General features: G+C 43.6%; 1 protein-coding gene across 2 annotated transcripts in view; it reads left to right on the top strand.

Annotated features, from left to right (window-relative positions):
* Positions 1-21991, top strand: part of sh3pxd2b (SH3 and PX domains 2B) — a 203991-nt gene that overhangs the window by 70938 nt on the left and 111062 nt on the right. For both annotated transcript variants that reach the window (XM_083648433.1, XM_083648432.1), the window contains exon 3: positions 12122-12197. In XM_083648433.1, coding sequence (XP_083504559.1) covers positions 12122-12197 — 76 coding nt within the window. The remainder of the gene's footprint in view (positions 1-12121; positions 12198-21991) is intronic.

Raw genomic sequence — 21991 nt, 5'->3', positions numbered from 1 at the left:
TAGATACAGGCTTTAGAGTGGAGATGGGGACAGAGTAGATACAGGCTTTAGAGTGGACACGGGGACAGAGTAGATGCATGCTTTAGAGTGGAGATGGGGACAGAGTAGATACAGGCTTTAGAGTGGAGATGGGGACAGAGTAGATACAGGCTTTATAGTGGACATGGGGACAGAGTAGATACAGGCTTTAGAGTGGAGATGGGAAAAAGGACACAGAGGCTGGCTGGCCCGCTGGGTGTGTCTCGCTCTCAGGCAGACACATGGGAACAATTACAGTGTGTGTGTGTGTGTGTGTGTGTGTGTGTGTGTGTGTGTGTGTGTGTGGGGTATTGGCTCTTTCGCTCTCTCTCTCAGCGTGGAAGCTCTGTCTCCATGAGGAGGTATCTGACTCTTTAGCCAGACAGATAAATGTCATGTCTGTTTGAAGGCTTTTCCTTTCTGAATCCCCTCTCCATGTCTGTGGCACTAAAGAAAGAGGACTGCAAGACTGAAGACAGTAGCTTCTTTTCTTCAGCTCTTCTCTTTCTTCCTCTCCTTATGTTGTGATAGCTGAAAGATGGTCATTCAGAAGTCAAGCACCTTGGTCAACAAACGTGCTTTGTGTTTAAAGTGCTATGTCAAATCAATTGACACATTTCAACCTGGCCATAATGGGTTTGATAGCCATGCCTGACAGCTGATCTGGAGCCTCATAAAAGATTGCTCTGCACAACTAAAACCAAGCCAAAGTTATGATTTATGAAATGTGCCTACTGTGATTTTCTCTAGTTTTCTGAGATTTAAACTATCTAAAACTAATGTCAAAGCTCATTTCTGTCATCACCCAACATATGAATATGGATGTTATGATTTGTTGCTTTAACTACCCCCCCCCCCCCCCCGTGTGTATGTGCGCGTGTGTGCGTGTGTGTGCGTGTGTGTGTGTATTTATTGTATTTTATGAACACCATGTGTATTAGCTAATACCTTCCTGTAATAATTAGTCAGTTCTCTACTGTAGGCTTATCATGTTGGACTGCTTGTTATTGTTTGGCCATTGTTCATCTTTAGAGCGGGGAATCATGATTCAGCAGTCCTTTGAGATGTGAGTGTAGGTTTATTTATTCTGTCAATCTGTCACAAATTGGATTTACATTCAAAAACCGTTTTCATATTTGGTCCAGTTCATGTCAGTTCATGCTTGCTGATTCGTTGAGCTCACAAAGGCTCTTTGAGGTTCTTCGGAGGTTTCGAAGATGAGGTTATCGATTATATGACTATATGAGACATGTTGAGCTCCCATGTCATATGAAATTATGCTGTTCAATAGACTCTGAGGATTTGGAAGCATTAGCTGTGAGCATGAGTTATTGGAGAAACAAGGTAGAGAAAAAGAGCAGAGTGCAGGATTGTACAGTATAACATCTACAAGAGCCCCTGGCTCTGCAAGAAACTGCCAGTAGTGATTTAATTTATTATTTAGTAGTGACAAAAATATAGATTTTGCAAAGACAATATGTCGGTTAAGGGGGTGATTTCAACAGATCTATTTTGCAAAAACGACAGTAAAAAATGGTAGCATGCACGCCACCGTTCAAACGTTAGTCCCACCCACACATGCCTGAATTGGCTCCATTGTTTCACAGTGCGAGAATAAGCTGTTGGCTATAGCAGTGATTCTCAAACCTTTTCATATCAAGGACCCCTAATTTACCTCCATTCTCCATTTGATATTTTATCTCTGACCTAAATCTGATTTTTATTGTTACATATGATTTTGTCCAAAACGAGACATAATAATAAGACTATGATCAACAAAATCATTCTTCTCTAAATTATTTGAAATGAAATAATACTGACGTTTAAAAATGAACCCCACATTGAGAACCACCAAACTAGAGCACCACCAAACTGACTGAATCACTTGACAAAATCTGAAAAGTGGGCGGGACATTACTCAGGAGTCTGGAACCAAGAGTAGACTTTACACCAGTGATTCCCAAACTGTTTCACATCAAGGACCCCTAAACTGACACTGACAAAGACTGACAAGACCACGGACCCCCATTTGATAAGATTTTGTCCCAGGGTCCCCCATCTGATACGATTTTTGCTTTTAGATGTTTTATTACAGAAAGTGTATGAAAAACCATTACCAAAATAGTCATACATTCTGTCATTATGTTACTTACGGGTGGAATTATAGGGAAAATAAATTATTCCCCTTTTATGCCTCCGTACGACCATACGTACGTCCGTCCGTCTGGACGTACGTACGTCCGATGTTCGTTAATGCGATATCTCAGGAATGCCTTGACGGAATTTGGTCACTTTTTTCCTCAAATGTCCAACAGGATTCAACGATGAACTGATTATATTTTGGTGGTCAAAGGTCAAAGTTCAAGGTCACTGTGACCTCACGGACGCCATTTTCTACCTCGTTAACGCGATATCTTAGGAACGCCTTGACGGAATTTTGTCATCTTTTGGCTCAAACGTCCACTTGGACCCAAGGATGAACTGATTACATTTTGGTGGTCAAAGGTCAAGATCACTGTGACCTCACAAACGTAATTTTCAAGCTCATTAACGCAATATCTCAGTAACACCTAGGGCTGGGTTGTTTTGAAAATTTTAAAACCGGTTCGATATTGCCGTCTAAACCGGATCGAACCGGTATACCGATTTTTTTTGTAATATATTTTTTCTTTTTTTCTTTTTAAGCAGGGCTCCCGAGTGTGGCCCATAACTGTCTGTAGTGCAACTTCAGTCCACCTGATAGCGATAATACACCTCTAAGCTGGTATTGTCAACCAGCAATGATACTGAATAAAAAGAAGCAGGACACCTGTGTAACAAACACACCCTGTATTTATTTCTCATAATTATTCAGCTTAACTTTTCTTCAAACATCAACATCATAAACAAAATAAGACTTTTGCATACTAGTGCAACTTGAGAAGAGGCTAATACGAACAATAGTGCAATCAGAATGGACTGGCAAAAAAAAAAAAAAAAAAAATTGTCTTTTTTCGGTTTGCACGTGATCAAACCGGTTTGGGCTCGTACACCGAACCGAACCGGTAAAACCGGAAATCGACCCATGCCTAGTAACACCTTGAGATAATTTCTTCAGATTTGGCTCAAAGGTCAAAGTCTGGACATGGATGTCAACTGCTCACTTGTTGGCGGAGGCATATATCCACGGTGCGGTCGTTCTAGTTGCTGGGGACCCCCTGGAACCCCCTCAAGGACCCCTGGGGGTCCCCCGGACCCCACTTTGAGAACCATTGCCACACACATCTTTATAGCTCAAAATGTGTCAGGCAGATCTGAAGATTCCTTTCTACATTGTTGTTCAACTGTAAAACACATGTCTGCCTATATCCTTGATGTTGTTCACCTGTCAAGCACATGTCTGCCTATATCCTTGATCATCTGTCAGATAGTATTTGCAAATTACTTAGCGGTCATGTCAATGGAGTACCAGATGGATGAGGTTTACCCCATCAGTACAGTTCAGAAAGTGTAGCTAATTCAACAACAAGAAAACGAACTATACTAAGTAGACTTGTGGCTGTGTAAACTTTCTGATGCTCACTGTTCTATAGCAGACTCCGCCTCTATGCACCTGAGTATCCTAAAGCAAAGCATAAAAGTACTTTTTGTAAATAGCGCTTGGTGGAGGTCTGGGTCGTTCCCACACCATGTCTCTCACCTCACCTCGGATCACACCCCCCACCCCCCCGGGTTGTGCTACTTTTGGCTCAGTCCAGCATGGGACTGTTATTGTTTCTTTCACATTTGCCGACGGATGGATTTTCTGGCAGCTGTACTCTCCCTCATTTGTACAGCTGGTGTGCATGGAGGTGCTTTAATTCTGCTTACCTAAGAAACTATAGGCACATGATGACATTGACATAAAGTACACTACCAGTCAAACCCAGTTTGGACAGACACACTACATTTGTCTTTATCTTTTACTCAACATCAAAACTATGAAATAACACATATGGAAATATGCAGTGGCCACAAAAGTGTTATTTGCCATTATATTCTAGATAGTAAGAAGAGAAGATGGATTCCCTTCTTTTCTCTGTGCATGCACTAGAAAGTAGCCCCTCCTGCTAGTTAGCTTAGCACAATGACTGGTAGTCTATGGGAATGGCTAGCCTACCCCTGTGAAGTCACCAAATACACATTCCAACAGCGCCAGAATGCTCATACTTTTATGTACATGTTGTGACGGTGCCGCGTCTATGTGCCGACAGTCCGCAATGCCGATAGCCCACAAGCAGAACCAGCTGAGCGAGGCGGCGTGCAGCGTGTCGGGGGAATGGCTCGAGCTAACTTCTCCCAGCCCCCACGCCTAAACCTAACCTCTCCCACCCCCCATGCCTAAACCTAACCTCCCGCAGACCCTAACCCTAAACCTAACCTCTCCCATCCCCCACACCTAAACCTAACGTTGGCATTGCGGGCTGTCGGCACTGCGGGTGGTCGGCATAGCGGGTGGATGCGTTGTGACTCGTCCATTCACCACGCTATGAAATAATAATGTAACATTGTAACCTTGGAAGCAAATACGTAAGTCGTAACTTCCAGTTTTCTCAGGAAAGTAGTTCCGGATATTTGCGTCGAAAATTACGTCTCGTAATTTGACATTATTCATAACGTGGTGAATGCACGAGTCAGAACATGTGCATATGAGCATTTTGGCGCTGTTGGAAATGAATGTGTATTTGGTGACTCAACAGGGGTAGGCTAGCCATTCCTGTGGACTACCAGTCATTGTGCTAAGCTAACTAGCAGGAGGGGCTACTTTCTACTGCACGCACAGAGAAGAGAAGGGCATCTATCTATCTTCTCATCTATGGCAAATAGGCGAATATCCCAAAATGTTATCGTCTTCTTTTAAACAAATTCTCAAAAATGTTTTAGGCAAATGCATACATAGGCATCAACTTCTGAGTTCAGCAGATTGAATGCTACAGCCTGTTTTTTGTTTGTAGTTCACCTTTTAGGATTCACACATTTGGAATTTAGGCGTAGGTGGACCTGTGGCGCGGGCAGATCACCAATTTGAATTTCCTGTTTTGAAGGCAGCAAGCTGGATGCTTCATATCCTCCACTATGAGATGAGTGAATATGAGAGCACCACATCAAATAGACACCCCCCATACTGACCACATCAGAAGCCTGCTCTTTCCTTTGGCCGCCGGTGATGGTGGAAGAGTTCAAGTTCAAGTTCGAGTAGTTTATTGTCATATGTATAATACAATGTATAATACAATGAAATTCTTTATGCTCTGAGCACTCTCAGCCTTACATACACAAGGACATGGTCACAAAGACCGACAGTCTGTTAAAGGTGTATCAGGATTCCTTACTGAAGGGCAGCTTGCCTACTAGCATGAGATCTGCTACTATTACACTTCTGCAGAAGAAAGGCAGAGACCCTCAGTATTGCGGAAATGATAGACCCATCTCCCTCCTTAACATAGATGAGAAAATCTTAGCAAAAATTCTTGCAAATAGACTCGAAATAGTGCTACCAAGCCTGGTGCACCCTGACCAAGTGGGGTTTGTGAAAGGAAGGAACTCAGCTGACAATCTCCGTAGGCTGTTACACATTATGTGGAAAGTTAGGAATGATGAAGAGCCTACAGTAGCCTTCTCACTAGATGCTGAAAAGGCATTTGATAAGGTTGAATTTTCATTTCTGTTTTACGCCCTAGAGCGATTCGGAATTGGTCCATCATTTATTGGATGGGTGAAGTTGTTGTATGCTAATCCAATGGCCTCAGTTTTGACTAATGGAATCATGTCATCGTCCTTCAACCTAGGTCGGGGGACCAGACAAGGGTCGCCACTCTCCTCGCAAATATTTGCGCTATTTCTGGAACCACTGGCCATTGCACTGAGGGCCAATCAAAACATCAAAGGGGTAATTACTGGGCAAGAGGAGCATAAACTGCTTTTATATGCAGATGATATTTTATTGGTTTCCAGCAACCCTCAAACAGCAGCTGTAAACATTGGATTAGTCATAGACTCTTTTTCAGCTATATCTGGATATACAATTAATTGGAGTAAATCAGAGGCTAAGCCTCTATCTAGGCTCTGTCCACCAGCCATTAGGAAAGACTGGCAGTTTAGATGGATACCGTCAGGTCTGACTTATTTAGGGATAAAACTAACCCCAGGGTTGAAAGATATAATGCAAGTTATCATCGCCCCAATAATTGAACATATTAAAACTTTAACACAGAACTGGGCCAAAATGTATATATCCCTTCTTGGTAAGATAAATCTAGTGAAAATGATAATAGCCCCTAAATTAAATTATATTCTATATATGCTCCCCCTAACTCTCCCACCTCAATTGCTCATTCAATATGATAAAGTAATCAGTGACTATTTGTGGATGGGAAAAAGACCTATGTTTAGTGGTGCCAAAATGTATGCAGCTAAGGAAAAAGGTGGTTTATCTTTGCCTAAATTAATCTGGTATCATTATGCATTCTCACTCTCACAGCTATCAAAGTTAAATCTTTCTGTAAAACAGGTACCTGCCTGGGTCAAGATTGAGGAAGAACTGGTGTCTCCTTCATCTTTAGAATCCTTCCTAACACAATCAGACAGACCTATACCTTTTAAGAACCCTCTTCTGTCTTTTGTTCGAGAAACCTGGAACCAGTCACACAAATTAACTAGAGCTAACCCATATCTTACACCAAGAGCCTCCGTTTGGTTTAATAAGAAATTGAAAATTGATAGGAACTCTTTCATGTGGGAGGACTGGGTCAAGTCGGGAATTCATGTCCTAGGGGACATAGCAGGAGAAGATGGGGTAATACCCTTTGAGGACATTAAGAATGACTTTAGACTGGACAACAAACATTTCTATAGGTTCTTGCAGATTAGGCACTGTATATCCTCTGTGACAAATTCCTCACTTGACCCATTAACTGGGATTCAAGGAGTATTTTATCAAGACTGCTATAAAAGAGGAGGTGCATCAAGGTTTTATAATGTCATTAGAGATCATCAGGCACCTAACCTGACAGGCTTGAAATTAAGCTGGGAGAAGGATATTTGTGAAGACATTTCTGAAGACTCTTGGAAGAAGTTAGTAGCCAAATGGCATAAATGCTCTCGAGAAGCACAGTCACAACTTATCGTTTACAAAGTGTTAAATAGAAGCTATTGGACCCCCAGTAAGCTAGCCAAACTTAAGCTGAGAAATAATGACACCTGCTGGAGATGTGATAAAGATATGGGTACGCTCGTACATATGCTGTATGAATGTGAGAAGGTAATAAGAACATGTGGGACAAAATTGTAGTATTTTTGAGTGAAATACTGAATAAAAAACTACATAAATCTCTTGCGACATGCATATTGGGTTTGTTACCAAAAGATACCATATTGTCTCAATACCAAGGGATGTGGTATAGAATGGCCATGATATCTGGTTGTAGAATTGCATTAAGACATTGGAAATCACTTATTCCCATTACATTCGAGGAATGGTTGGATCTAATGTGTCGTACAGCATCTTATGAAAGGGTAACTTATAGGGATACGGGAAGAGAAGATGTCTTCACTGAGGTATGGGGTCACTTTTTGAAGCTAACCGAAAGGTTTAAAGACTAAATGAGGTTCTTCCCTCCTGATAAGATAACAGGTACTATGAGATATAAGATTTGATCACGTGGTATATATATATATATTTCTTTTCTATCAACATTTTTTGTTTGTTGTAATTTATTTTCCTTTTTTCTTTTTCTGTTTACTGTTATGTCTTTATGTTGTTTTTATATAATATATGTAAAAAACTATGTAAATCTATGATGATGATGGATGGGTTATACCATATAAGAATTGATTTCTGTATGTCAAGTGATTTACGCATAAACATCAATAAAAAAATAAAAAAATACTAACCAAAAATCCCAATTTGAAGAGCGACAGTACGGCGAGTGGCTGCACGGTCATCTGTGTCTTTGTACTCCCCTCTCCAAGGGTTGAATATTTTCAACGTCTCCCACGGAGGACCACTCCATTTTTTTACTGAACCCCCTGTGACGCCGACCACCAGAGCACCACCGCACTACCCGCATTTACAATGACCACCGGAGCACTACCGCACTACCCCCATTTACAATGACCACCAGAGCACTACCGCACTACCCCCATTTACAATGACCACCAGGGCACTACTGCACTACCCCATTTACAATGACCACCAGAGCACCACTGCACTACCCCATTTACAATGACCACCAGAGCACTACTGCACCACCCCATTTACAATGACCACCAGAGCACTACTGCACTACCCCATTTACAATGACCACCAGAGCACTACTGCACTACCCCATTTACAATGACCACCAGAGCACTACTGCACCACCCCATTTACAATGACCACCAGAGCACTACTGCACTACCCCATTTACAATGACCACCAGAGCACTACTGCACCACCCCATTTACAATGACCACCAGAGCACTACTGCACCACCCCATTTACAATGACCACCAGAGCACTACTGCACTACCCCAATTTACAATTAATGGAGCAGGGCGGCTATCCGGCAAATGGAGCCAATGTGAATTGGGTCGAAGGCTAAACACAGTGAACATCCAGTGTGAAAAGTGGTAAACACTTCCCAGACTTCCCCCTACAGTAACAATATGTCTCTGTAGTGGAATAAATGTAGTTTTTTTTTTTTTTTTTTTTTTTTTTTTTTTTTTTACCTTTATTTATACAGGGAGAGCATTCCCTTTGTGTTTTTGGAGTATTTGATTCTACACTCAGGGTGCAATATCAAAGAAATTCCCTGGCTCTCCTTTCTCAAACATTTGACAGAGTCGAGTATTTTTCACATCTTCTGGCAGGAGGTTTCATGCGGTTTCTCCTCAAGTACCACACAGGGATCCATCCATAAGCCAAGACACAGTGCAGACCTGCTGCTGTCAGAAAAGTGCTCGCAGGCAGGCAACATCATACCTCCTGCGTTTTGTTGTGCTTAGCATGCACTGTAATGGTCTGCTCAGCTGGACTAAGAGTGTGTCTGATGTGCTGAGAGAGAGACAGGAAACAGGTGATGAGAGAGTGAGGCAGAGAAATGGTGAGAGAAGTAAAGAGAAAATGCAAGAGTGTTCATTGGTCGACATGGCCAGGTGTCAATTTATTGGCCTCCAGCTGCTAGGCGAATGCAGCTGGAGCCTGGAACCCAGGCACACACACACACGCACACGCACACACACACACACGCACACGCACACACACGCACACACACACACACACACACGCACACACAGCCACATGTTTGCAAGCCACAGATGGGGACATGAACTTGCGACTTGGACTTACTGTAAGTCGCACACACTGACTTGAGACTTGAGTTGAGACTTGACGTGAACTCTAGATTTGGGACTCGTGAACAATCTTTATTTTTTTTATTTTTTTGGTGCATTAACATTTAAGGAAATGTCTACTAATAATGATGTCAACTAACTGACCAATGTTACATGTAATAGATAAAATAGTGAGGATACAGTACATGGTTTGGATTCCTTAGTTTTAGCTATACAGTGTTTTTTTCTTATTTTTTTCTGAGATTTCCCCCCATTTTCTCCCCAAACCTGGCCAACTTCCCCCCTGCTGCCCTGGTGGCTGCTCCACCCTCTGCCGATCTGGGGAGAGCCGTAGACTAGCACCATGCTTCCTCCGACACATGCGCAGTTGCCGGCCGCTTCTTTTCACCATGACAGCGGGCTTCACCAGCAGGATGTCGCACATGCAGGATGACGCTATTCCCACCAGTTCCCTTCCACCCCGACCGACCAGAGGAGGTGCTAGTGCAGCGACCAGGACACATGGGGTATGTGTCCTGGTCGCTGCACTAGCACCTCCTCTGGCTTCCCACCGCAGACACCAGCCAATCTTGCCTGTATGGATGGCCGACCAAGCCGGAGGTAACACGGGGGTGTGAACCTGCACCCTCGTTTTGGTAGGCAGGGAATCTACCACTACACTACCCGGACGCCCAGCTAATACAGTGTTCTAAGCAGACCGCATTGCATCCAGCAGATGATAGAACGCTCATCCATAAGAGACTTGAGACGACTTGACCTGTGCCCAAAGACTTGAGACTTGACTTGGACTTGGAAAAAATGACTTGTGAGCATCTCTGGTGCACACACACACACACACACACAGATTTCACCAGATTGAACTGAAAGTGGCCAAGATGATGGGGCATAAAGTGCAATATGAAAGAGAGAAACGGGTAGAGAGGAAAAAAGTGAGAGATGTCAAGAGAGAGAGAGACCAAATGACTGTGTAGATAGATAGAGATAGGGAGATATAAATGACTGTGTAGATAGATAGAGATAGGGAGATATAAATGACTGTGTAGATAGATAGAGATAGAGACTGTGTAGATAGATAGAGATAGAGACTGTGTAGATAGATAGAGATAGAGACTGTGTAGATAGATAGAGATAGAGACTGTGTAGATAGATAGAGATAGAGACAGTGTAGATAGATAGAGATAGAGACTGTGTAGATAGATAGAGATAGAGACTGTGTAGATAGATAGAGATAGAGACTGTGTAGATAGATAGAGATAGAGACTGTGTAGATAGATAGAGATAGAGACAGTGTAGATAGATAGAGATAGAGACTGTGTAGATAGATAGAGATAGAGACTGTGTAGATAGATAGAGATAGAGACTGTGTAGATAGATAGAGATAGGGAGATATAAATTACTGTGTAGATAGATAGAGATAGGGAGATAAATGACTGTGTAGATAGATAGAGTTAGGGAGATAGGATAGTGACAATGACTACGTTTACATGCACACAATATTCCGGTTTTTGCCCATATTCGGAAAATGACAATATTAAACAAATAATCCACTAATATTCCTGTTTACATGCAGTTGTAGCTCGCCCTCCCCAACATGTGAGGGAGGGGGAAGAGAGAGAGAGATGCAGGTAGGCGGAGTTTTTCTGTTGAGAATAAACATAGGATCACTTGGTCCATTTCAGGAGCTTGCTGCTGGAAAGTTTGGCATTGCGAATATTTGCACATCAAAGTCTTACATAAAAAGTAGGCTAGTAGCCTGCATTATTAGCCTACCTCGCAGGCTCGCAAGCACTTTGGACTTCCGTGGGCACCAATCGATGTTTCTCATCTCCTCCCGATCAGAAATCTGGGCTTTTCTTTTCGTATGCCAGAGATGACGGATTATATGATTATATTGCCTCTTCTAGCGCTTTCTAGCACACATCAGTTGAGCACAAACAGGCAACATGCATCGCAAACTGCGGTAAAAACCCTGATTGAGACTCATATTCCGAATGCGCTGTATACATGATCAAAGAATCCTCCTAAAACCCGAATAATACTGGAATAACCCAGATGACTTACTCGGAAAATGCTAAATTCGGAAAAAGGCCAAATTCGGAAAATGCAACTGGAATATGCTGTTTACATGACCCTTATCAAATTCAGAATATTGTCATTTTCCGAATAATAGTGGAATATTGTGTGCATGTAAACGTAGTCAGTGAGGGAGAGCGAAAGATGGAGAAAGATCAAGCGAGACTCAGAGAGAGAGAGAGAGAGAGAGAGAGAGAGAGAGAGAGAGAGAGAGAGAGAGAGAGAGAGAGAGAGAGAGAGAGAGAGAGAGAGAGAGAGAGAGAGAGAGAGAGAGAGAGAGAGAGAGAGAGAGAGAGAGAGAGAGAGAGAGAGAGAGAGAGAGAGAGAGGCTCTCTGGCCTATTAAAATAGGAGAAAGCGAAATGTTCCACTATGTCAGTGTTGCCTTGCTGCTAACAGCCCCATAGCAGCAGCAGCAGCATGTGTACTGGAAGGAGAAACCATACCATCTGCTCAGTACATTCCTAATCATTGGCAGCCTTTGCTTTATTGGCCAGATTCCTTTTGGGAAACTGCTGATTTGTAAAAATGTGAACCCTTCCTCTGCAGCCCCAGCTCTCCTGTTGTGCGTAATGGGAAGTGTGTGTGTGTGTGTGTGTGTGTGTGTGTGTGTGTGTGTGCACGCACGCGCGCATTGTATTTTGTGTAGTCATTAGTTTTAATTAATCTCTGTCTTTCAGATGGAATTGCTGGATAAATTCCCAGTGGAAGGAGGCCAGAAGGATCCCAAGCGCAGGATCATTCCCTTCCTGCCAGGTAAGAGTTTAACACCCAGTCATCCCCAGTGCCCCGACACACAGACACATATTACACCCTGTGTAATACAGACACACAGACACACAGACACATATTACACCCTGTGTAATACAGACACACAGACACACAGACACATATTACACCCTGTGTAATACAGACACACAGACACATATTACACCCTGTGGAATACAGACACACAGACACACAGACACATATTACACCCTGTGTAATACAGACACACAGACACACAGACACATATTACACCCTGTGTAATACAGACACACAGACACATATTACACCCTGTGGAATACAGACACACAGACACACAGACACATATTACACCCTGTGTAACACAGACACACAGACACATATTACACCCTGTGTAACACAGACACACAGACACATATTACACCCTGTGTAATACAGACACACAGACACACAGACACATATTACACCCTGTGTAATACAGACACACAGACACACAGACACATATTACACCCTGTGGAATACAGACACACAGACACACAGACACATATTACACCCTGTGTAACACAGACACACAGACACATATTACACCCTGTGTAACACAGACACACAGACACATATTACACCCTGTGTAATACAGACACACAGACACACAGACACATATTACACCCTGTGTAATACAGACACACAGACACACAGACACATATTACACCCTGTGTAATACAGACACACAGACACACAGACACATATTACACCCTGTGTAATACAGACACACAGACACACAGACACATATTACACCCTCGGAGTAATAATCTCATTTTCATATGAATCAATTTCCTACTCTTTATTAGCAGTAGAGTACCGCAGGAATGAGTCCTAAGACCTGCCTAAACCTGGATGTTACCACTTCCCGCATCTCAAAGTCAATGGGATTTTTGTATGGGAACTTTGGTTAAATGCCTGAAATAAGGTCTGTGGTTAACAAAAGTTTATGAAATGCCGGCCTTTGTGTTCAGCAAGATAATCTTCACAAATGAGGACCACTTTTATGATTTTCGGAGCGTAAATGCGGTAAAAAACGTTTTTAAATAAAAGTGGGACGCAAATAAATGTAACAATATATTAATAAATGAATAATAAAAGAATACACACTTAACGATAATGTTAGTGAAGGCGCGTGCGGCAGTTAGTGAGGTTTCGGACCACCGGAGGGTGGATATTTCAATCGGCAGCTCAGACATGGCAGCGAAATGAGGTACCGAACTCTGCATTGCATTGCGTTACCGGACTACCGGTAGTGCCGATCATAAAGGAACCAGTGCCATAGTGGTACCGGGTTTCTGTACCCAACCCTACACCTACACACACCGGCTTGAATAGACACAGACTGCATTGACTCACCAATAGACTGTGAGCAGAGGTAGGCAGTAAGGAAGTGACCAGAATAACTTGGTGCAACCACACTTTCTCATAACCTCACTATATCTTTGGACCAAGCATTTTTCCATCTGCGCTTTACTCATGTAGCTGACTCCACTTCAGACCAATGTACAGTGAGTGAGAAGGTAGGAGTCAATGAATAGGTGCATTGGACAGTAGTTTGGTATTTATTTTTCCTTATGCATGTGCATATGTTAATTTCACTTTTCAAGGTTGTGTTCATGTTTTATCTAAATTAATTATTCATTTAAGGACAGTAAAGAAGACAACCCCCCCAAAATCCTCCCCTCCTCCACCACCACCACCCCTAACACAACCACAGTGCCACACAAGAACTCTGACTCATGATTGGACTACAGTACTGTACATACAGTACATTACTTTGCACCCGATAAATTGCACGAGGAACTATTATTATTGTTCTGTTATTATATAGAACTCTTTGTGATGGCATTCTATTTGACTGTTGAATGCTTAACTTTTCTTATTTATTCATAACATTATTCTACCTCTTACGGCATTTTGCACTACGTGACTCAGAGAGATGCTCCGCTGTTTCGTTCTTTGAATAACAATGACAATAAAGGCACTTGAAACTTGAAATAATGTATCTCAGATTTGAAAAGAATCTCATTATTATGGGATTCAATGTAAAGTTCCAGTGTCACATGGTCAAACATGCAGTTTCAAAGGCTTTTGTACTCTATAGTATAGAGCTCTTTGGGGAAAACTGAATACCGGTACTTGTAATTTTGCGGCATGTAAATAGTCAAGATTAAAGCTTCAAAATTGGCACAAAATATCAACTTTCGGCAACTTCAGTCTAAAAATATTGAGTTGAACTCTAGCCTGGTTGGATTCTGCAAACATTTGTTACGAGTCAAGATTCTCTCACCATCTTCTCATCTAAAAGCTGACCAGAGGAGTTCAAGATTGCTGCCTTTTAAGAGTCTCCAATATTCTCCTCCGAGTACAGGTGGCAGTTTTTGGACTCACTTTTTAAATAGAGCGAAGCGATTGAGTCCCTGGTGAAAGTAATCCTTTATGAGTGTTTGGGAGAAAGCCTCACCCCAAAGACTCCACCCACCTCTCCCCTGCTGGGCGTCGGACGGGTGGGGAGACAGTTTTTCTGAGGCGAGCTGGAGGTCTGGAACTCATTGAGGGGACACACACACACACACACACACACACACACACACACACACACTGTTTGATGAACTCAGACTGGGGGGGGAGAGCAAGAGAGAGAGAGAGAGAGAGATATGAACCCAATGGAGGCTGTTACTATGTCTTATTTACCTTCTCAGAGGGAAGGGGTGGGGCCATTTTAATTTCAATGGAAACACAGTCAGGCAAACCAAACTTGACCACAAATACTGTTACAGATGCTCGCCCACATTTAACTCTCCCTGCTTCCTTCCTGGCTTCACTGTTCGGCTTGGAAATGTATAGATTTTCTCTTGCATTGCAGTCCACTTCCAATTAGGTGTCTGTCTGTCTGTCTGTCTGTCTGTCTGTCTGTCTGTCTGTCTGTCTCTCTCTTCTCTCTCTCTTTCTCTCCAGGGTTGCCACTTCCCACAGGTCTGGAAAGTGTTTTAAAGTGCTTGAATTTAAAAAGAAAAAAAAACATGTACTTGGATTTATAAAGAGGTCCTTAAAAGTGCTTGAATTTAGCCTACCGGGATCTCTGAGTTCAAGCCATGTGCACTCAGAATTGCTGGGCCAAGCTTGATATAATTTCTTCCTATCTACAGTATCACTCTCCGCGTAGGCTACAAGCAGAAATGCTGAGGATTTCAAGATTGCTTTGAGTTAGTGTTGATGATTCATTCCAATGTTTAAGCATAACTGGAAACAAATTTGCATTAGATGACTTAAGACTTGTATATGTGAACATCTCTGTGAATTATTGGGCCGCAATTTTGAAATAATTTGCGCTTGAAAGGTGCTTGAAATCTATCATTGCAAAAAGAGTGGCAACCCTCTCTCTCTCTCTCTCCCTCTCTTCCTAGTCTCACAAAAGTCTTTCAGTGTGGTTGTTCGATACATTCACTCCTGCTGTTTTCAGTTAGTGTTTTATCCCCCCCCCCCACAATGAAAGACACTGGGCGCACATTTGTTCAGGTGGTTTGTATTTAACTTCTACCTCTCTGTCTGCTCTCAGATCTCTCTGCCTCCACCCACTCATCTGTCAGGAAGTGACAGGAAACACATTCTCTAGCAGTTTGACATCCTGCTCCGTGGGTGTTTTCAAAAGGTTTCCAGTATCTAAAATACATATCCTATAGTAGTAGCTAGGGATGCAACGGTATGAGTTTTTGACGGTATGATAACCTTGGACAAAAATACCACGGTTTCACGGTATCGCGGTATTGCGGACCTTTATGTGTAAAAAATGCCAATGAACAAAATTTATTTTATTTTTAACAGTTTGCTGAATTGTGGACTGAGAAAAAATGTTAATGTAACCTCCAACTGTAATGACAGTTAACTGGCAAGTATGTGTTAATATAGTTTGTTATTATACTATGTTAATATAGTACTGTTCTTACTTATGAATGTAAACGATTTAATCAAATTCATTTGATGTGAAACTAAAACATCATAATAATATCAAATACACGCTTCTCTTTTGTAATGGGTGAACACTGGACACAATTATTGTTTCCTCACACACACACACACACACACACACACACACACACACACACACACACACACACACACACACACACACACAGCCTCTGTCCCTGTTTCTGTCTCTCTCTCTCTCTCTCACTCACACACACAAAGTTTGTGCATACTTTTCCACTGACAGGTTGGAGGAGTCTTTCGTCATTATCTAATGTTACTTCTCTTCAGTGCAATACGTTTTGATAACGACCTGCTGTACAGCGACGTTCGCTCAGTCAACTAACGTTAACGTTAGTTAGTGGAGAAAGATAGCTGGTGTTAGCTAGCTAATTAGCCATGTTAGCTGCCTCAGTAGGTAACGTTAGCATAGAGAGAGCATTTATCTGACGTTTGTTAGCTACTCCTCAAACCTGCGGGTGGAAATAGTTTATGTCCAATGCGATGTATGTTGAAGCAAGACAACGTTTTAATGTAGCTTGAATTTGACAAATAACGACGGGTCGTGCTCATGCAGATCTAAGCCCTGGCCATCCTAGGCTCAACGCGTGAGTCTTGCGTTAAGGCTATGGCCATCTGTGATTTTACAATAGCCGAAATATTCCCATACAGCCGACGTCGTCTTTTTAGATGGGGGGAAAGTTCAGGGGGGTCCTTCCTTGCGTTCTCCTGCTTTATCACACACACGGTTGTAAACACAGTCAAGGGCAGCTCCTCACTACTGTGCGTCTAGGTAGGCATGCAGCAAGGGGGAGGGGCCGCGTAAGGTGCACTCTGCAAGCAACCGGCACGTTGTTTTGGGGAAACAGCTGATACCGTGGAGAAGGTATGACGGCAAATCTTAGTGGTTTTGATACCGTGACTTTTTCAAACCGGGGTATACCTTCAAACCGGAAACCGCTGCATCCCTAGTAGTAGCCTGGGTAAACCCAGCCTCCACGTGACCTCTATCTATGACTGATAGCACATAGGTAGAGGTCACGTGGAGGCTGGGTTTACCCAGGCTACTATAGTAGGCCATGCAGACAGCCATCCTTGACTTGCAGGATACATATAACTCGCTTGTGATGCCGGCTCTCTTTATGCAGAGTTAGCGGCTAAAACACTCGCTGTGCTTGAGCGCACCATAATCTGCGCGCAGCGCAGAAACGTCATTACGCACGGACGTGCCACCCCAGGACATCAAATTCTGCTGCTAGGTGAGGCAATCAACTATAATTCACGGAGAAACTTTTATCACATTGCAAGGAGGGGTTATGGTAATGAATTAAGAAAACTTGTACATTGTCACAAGCTCTCTCCATCTCTCTCTCTCCTCGGTACGGGTCCACTGTAAATCCTCCAATCTTTTCTTTTCTCTCCGCCGTTTACCTGCTGCAAACACGTTTCTATTGTCCCACCCCAGTCAACAAAATAACCCGAATTGCATCAAAACTCACCTGTTTTTAACAGGTATATGATGTGATGGTGTCGTTATGAGATAGGGATAATATACTGTATACAGTCAATAGGCCTACACCTATCCAAATTACGCATGGGGAGAATTACAGCATGCCTCACACAAACTGTGCAGGGACTGCGAGACGGGAATCTGATTGATGTAACGCCCAGGCATTGCCAGGCCACACCTGTGAATAATTCTCGTTTTTAACACCGCCAAATCCCGTTTGCGTCATGCATAAATTATTTGGCACGCCTCTAATCTGCGTTTGTGCCCGTTGTTATGCTCCCCTGCGAGTAATTGCATTTTTGGTCTGTTTTAACTTAAAAACAGAGAGGTCACGGATACCCAAACAATTATATCACTTTTTAAACAGTTGTGTTTCTGTATAAATCATTACAATATATGCTCCCGTGAGGTGGGGATGCATTTTGCTGATGCTGGGCGGGGGTGCAAAACTCATAACACCTGGACAGTGGACTGAAATTTTCCCTGCCTTAAAGGCCCATTCCGTCAATTGTCACTGTTACCGACGCCGGTGGCCGTTAGAGTAACTGCAGGCAGCGTGTGAACGAGCTGACGCGCGGGCACCATACTCGCACGCACACAAGCAGTTGCCTGGCAACAGCAGAGGTGTTGGTTGCTGTGTAACGTTAACTCATAAAAGTCACTTGAAAACGGCAACCTGGACAATTTATCGGTCAGATCAGCCTCGAGATGCCCAGGAAGGATTCTGGATGAATTATCGGACATTATTGTGGCATGTTTGGCCGTGTTTTGGCTTACATTGGCTGCGGGGAAATGAATAGGATATTCACGTTACCGTGAGCCAGGAACTACCCTGCTACCCCTATATGTACGGTACCGTCTAATGCCTGGAGTTGACCAAACTGAACAATCAAACAATGTTTCATAAGCATAACAGTAACGTTAGGCATATTTACGACATGATATTTACGACGATATGTTACATTCATTATCCACACAAGACGGTAACGTTAATAGTGGAGCTCGGTGGTAATTTCTATAAATGTAAATTAATATTAGTTAGCCGCAATTAGATGTTACTATGTGCAGTCCCACTGCAGCTAACTGCAGTCAGAGCCTTCTCCCCCGGTACGTCAAACTGAACAGTCAAACAATGTACCGTAAGCATAACAGACAGTAGGCTAACGTTAGGCATACTGTTAGATTCATTATCAACACAAGACAGTAACGTTATTAGTGGGGCTGGTGGTAATTTCTATAAATATAGCTAAATCTATTAGTTAGCCGCGTATAGCATCAAGCTAACGTTATGGTTATAATAGGCAGACTCACCACCGCAGCTAACTGCAGTCAAACAATAATGTTCCATGACCATAAACATAACGGTAGTAACGTTAGGGTTGCATTACTTCACACAAGACGGTAATGTTAGCAGAGTTTCTGACCAGGTGGTCAGATACTTGTACTACGGAGTGACAATAAAAATCTTGAATCTTGAAAATCCATTAGCAAACAGCTAACGTTATCTGGTCAAAACCACATTACAGTAGCTACAAGCAGGAAGTTCCCTTCATGAACCGAAAACAGTCCTGACTCTAGTTTCCCCCCGATGTCGGTCACATTGCTGCTGTCTGGCCAGACGGGCTTCATTAGATAAATGTTTATTTATTTATTTAGTGTGGACTTTTTGTGGAGTCTGTGTTGTTGTTTTATTTTGCTAGCAGCTAGAGACGAACGTAACGTTAGCCATTTCCTGTTAGCCGTCTTCTTCGTTTACGCCGGAGCCAGGACAAGAGGCAGGCTCGTGAACGCGCAGACGTCACATCCTCTAGCTGTGGCGGGAAATGCTCACCCCTTCGAAACTGCGGTATTTCCATGTATCTTCTGAACGGCTGGTCGGAGAGAAACGCCCCTGGTCGCTATTTTTAAGTTACGTCGAGGCGCATTCATTGCCAATAAAAAACACTTTGTGCACATTTATTTCTTCCGACGGAATGGGCCTTTAAAGCACGCGCAAACAGGTGCGCAAGCGTAAATTGGGGATATCGCCTATACCAAGATAGGGCCCCTTCTCTACTCCCTCTACACCTACAACTGCACCCCTGCCCACCCCAGCAACTCCATCATCAAGTTCGTGGACGACACCACCGTGGTGGGGCTCATCTCTGGGGGAGACGAGTCTGCGTACCGGGATGAGGTGGAGAAGCTGTCGGTGTGGTGCACAAAAACACCTCCAAGACCAAGGAACTAATCATAGACTACAGGAGGAAGAAAACAGACACTCAGCCCCTGGTTATCAGCGGGGACAGCGTGGAGAGAGCTTCCGACTTCCGATTCCTGGGCGTCCATCTACATGATGACCTGACCTGGAGCACCAACACCACTGCTACCATCAAGAAGGCACACCAGAGACTGTACTTCCTTAGATTACTCAGGAACAACCATCTCGCACAGGAACTGCTGGTCTCCTTCTACTGGTGCTCCATCGAGAGCATCCTCACGTACTGTATCTGCGTGTGGTTCTGCAGCTGTACAGCCGCGGAGAGGAAGGCACTCCAGAGAGTCGTCAACACCGCCCAGAAGATCGTCGGCTGCCCCCTCCCCTCCCTGGCTGACCTGTACAGCTCCCGCTGTCTCAGGAAAGCCCACATCATCCTCAAAGACCCATCCCACCCCGGGCACTGCCACTTTGAACTGCTGCTCTCGGGCAGACGCTACAGAGCAATGAGGGCACGAACAAGCCGGTTCAGAGACAGTTTATTTCCAAGAGCCATAGCTGCGCTCAATCAGAATCAGAATCAGAATCAGAAAGACTTTAATGATCCCCGGGGGGAAATTGGGACAGGTTACAGTAGCTCGCACACAGAACACAACATAGCATAAAATAAACAGTAGTTAAATGCGATAGTAAGCAAAAATAAGCAAAATAAGTAGAATACGTATAAAGTAAGCAAAATAAGTAGAGTAAGTATACATTACATGACAATTACCGTTATTGCACACTGGACTTATATCAAGTCGGCTTGCCCTTTACGTTACACGTGGCTCAGCCAGGCACAGTTAACCTATCGGCTGGCTCAGTCTCAGGGAGACTGAGCTTCTCCGAGGTGCTCTTTTAACACATTGAGTGCCAAGGACGTCTGTGCACGTCCTAAAAAAAAGTAACGAGGAGTGCCAAGGACGTCTGTGGACGTCCTAAAATCATAATTCATATTATTCCATAATTCTGCTGTTTAAGGTCGTACCTAGCCAGTGAGCATGAATCCCTTCAAGGGATCACACGGCGCCACCTTAAACATCGTCACGGAAGCTGCGCCACCCACCTCAGATCCTTTAGTTTGTGCATGAGACAGCAGGGAAAGACGTGATCAAAGAGGAAACCGATGCATGCTTCAGCCAGAGCCGTACAGATTGCTCTGTCTGCAGCGGAGAGTGGGCTCGGCTGCATCCGCGCTCACAACTGAGCTCTTATGCTTCTATCTATCTCCACACGATTTCCTGCCAGAAAGCCAGCATCCGAAGCCGAACGGCCAAGCCTTTTCGTTCAGTCGCGTTTGCCAGCGCGCATCATTTCCTTGATGCGCGCTGGGATCCGTCCGGGGCAAAAACGGAGTCGAGAAAACAAACTCTGTGCGTGTGGGAGGAGCCCGCAGCTCAGAGGTGGAGAGGGGGGGGGGGGGGAGAGGGGGGGGTGGGCACGCAGGCTGCACAGAAACCACACCACGCCACCACATCAGAAAACACCAGCCAGAGTCAGTGAATGTGCTCGAAATTAGAGTGCAAAAGGTATTCATAAAAGTGACTATATCTTGGAAAGTAAAAAAAAACGACAGAAAACCCTTGAAAGTGCACTTTTTTCAGAGGCTGTCATTTCATAATGGAACTGTCTAGAAACAAAATTTCTTCTTTGGAAGAAGCAGGAGTGTTCAATGTTTCATTAAAGTCCAGCCCCGTCAATATAGCCATAATAGAAAAAATTCTATAGCTGTTTTCAACTGAATGGAAGTGAATCTGGCACAGGCTGCAGACAATTTTACTGAAGCGCTGTGGCACTCAATGTGTTAAGAGAGGCATTAAATAGACCAATGGCCACAGGCAGGAATGATTTCCTGTGCCTCTCCGTATTGCATCTAGGTGGGATCAGCCTCTCACTGAACGTGCTCCTGTGTTTGACTAGCACGCCGTGGAGTGGGTGCGAGTCATTGCTCATGATGGAGCGTAGCCTGGACAACGTTCTCTTCTCCGACACCACAGTCAGAGAGTCCAGATCCAGCCCCACAATGTCCCTGGCCTTACGGATCAGTTTGTT

This window comes from Poromitra crassiceps (assembly GCF_964638095.1).
Source record: "Poromitra crassiceps genome assembly, chromosome: 1".
Classification (NCBI taxonomy): Eukaryota; Metazoa; Chordata; class Actinopteri; order Beryciformes; family Melamphaidae; genus Poromitra; species Poromitra crassiceps.
This window is presented reverse-complemented; position numbering and strand designations above follow the sequence as displayed.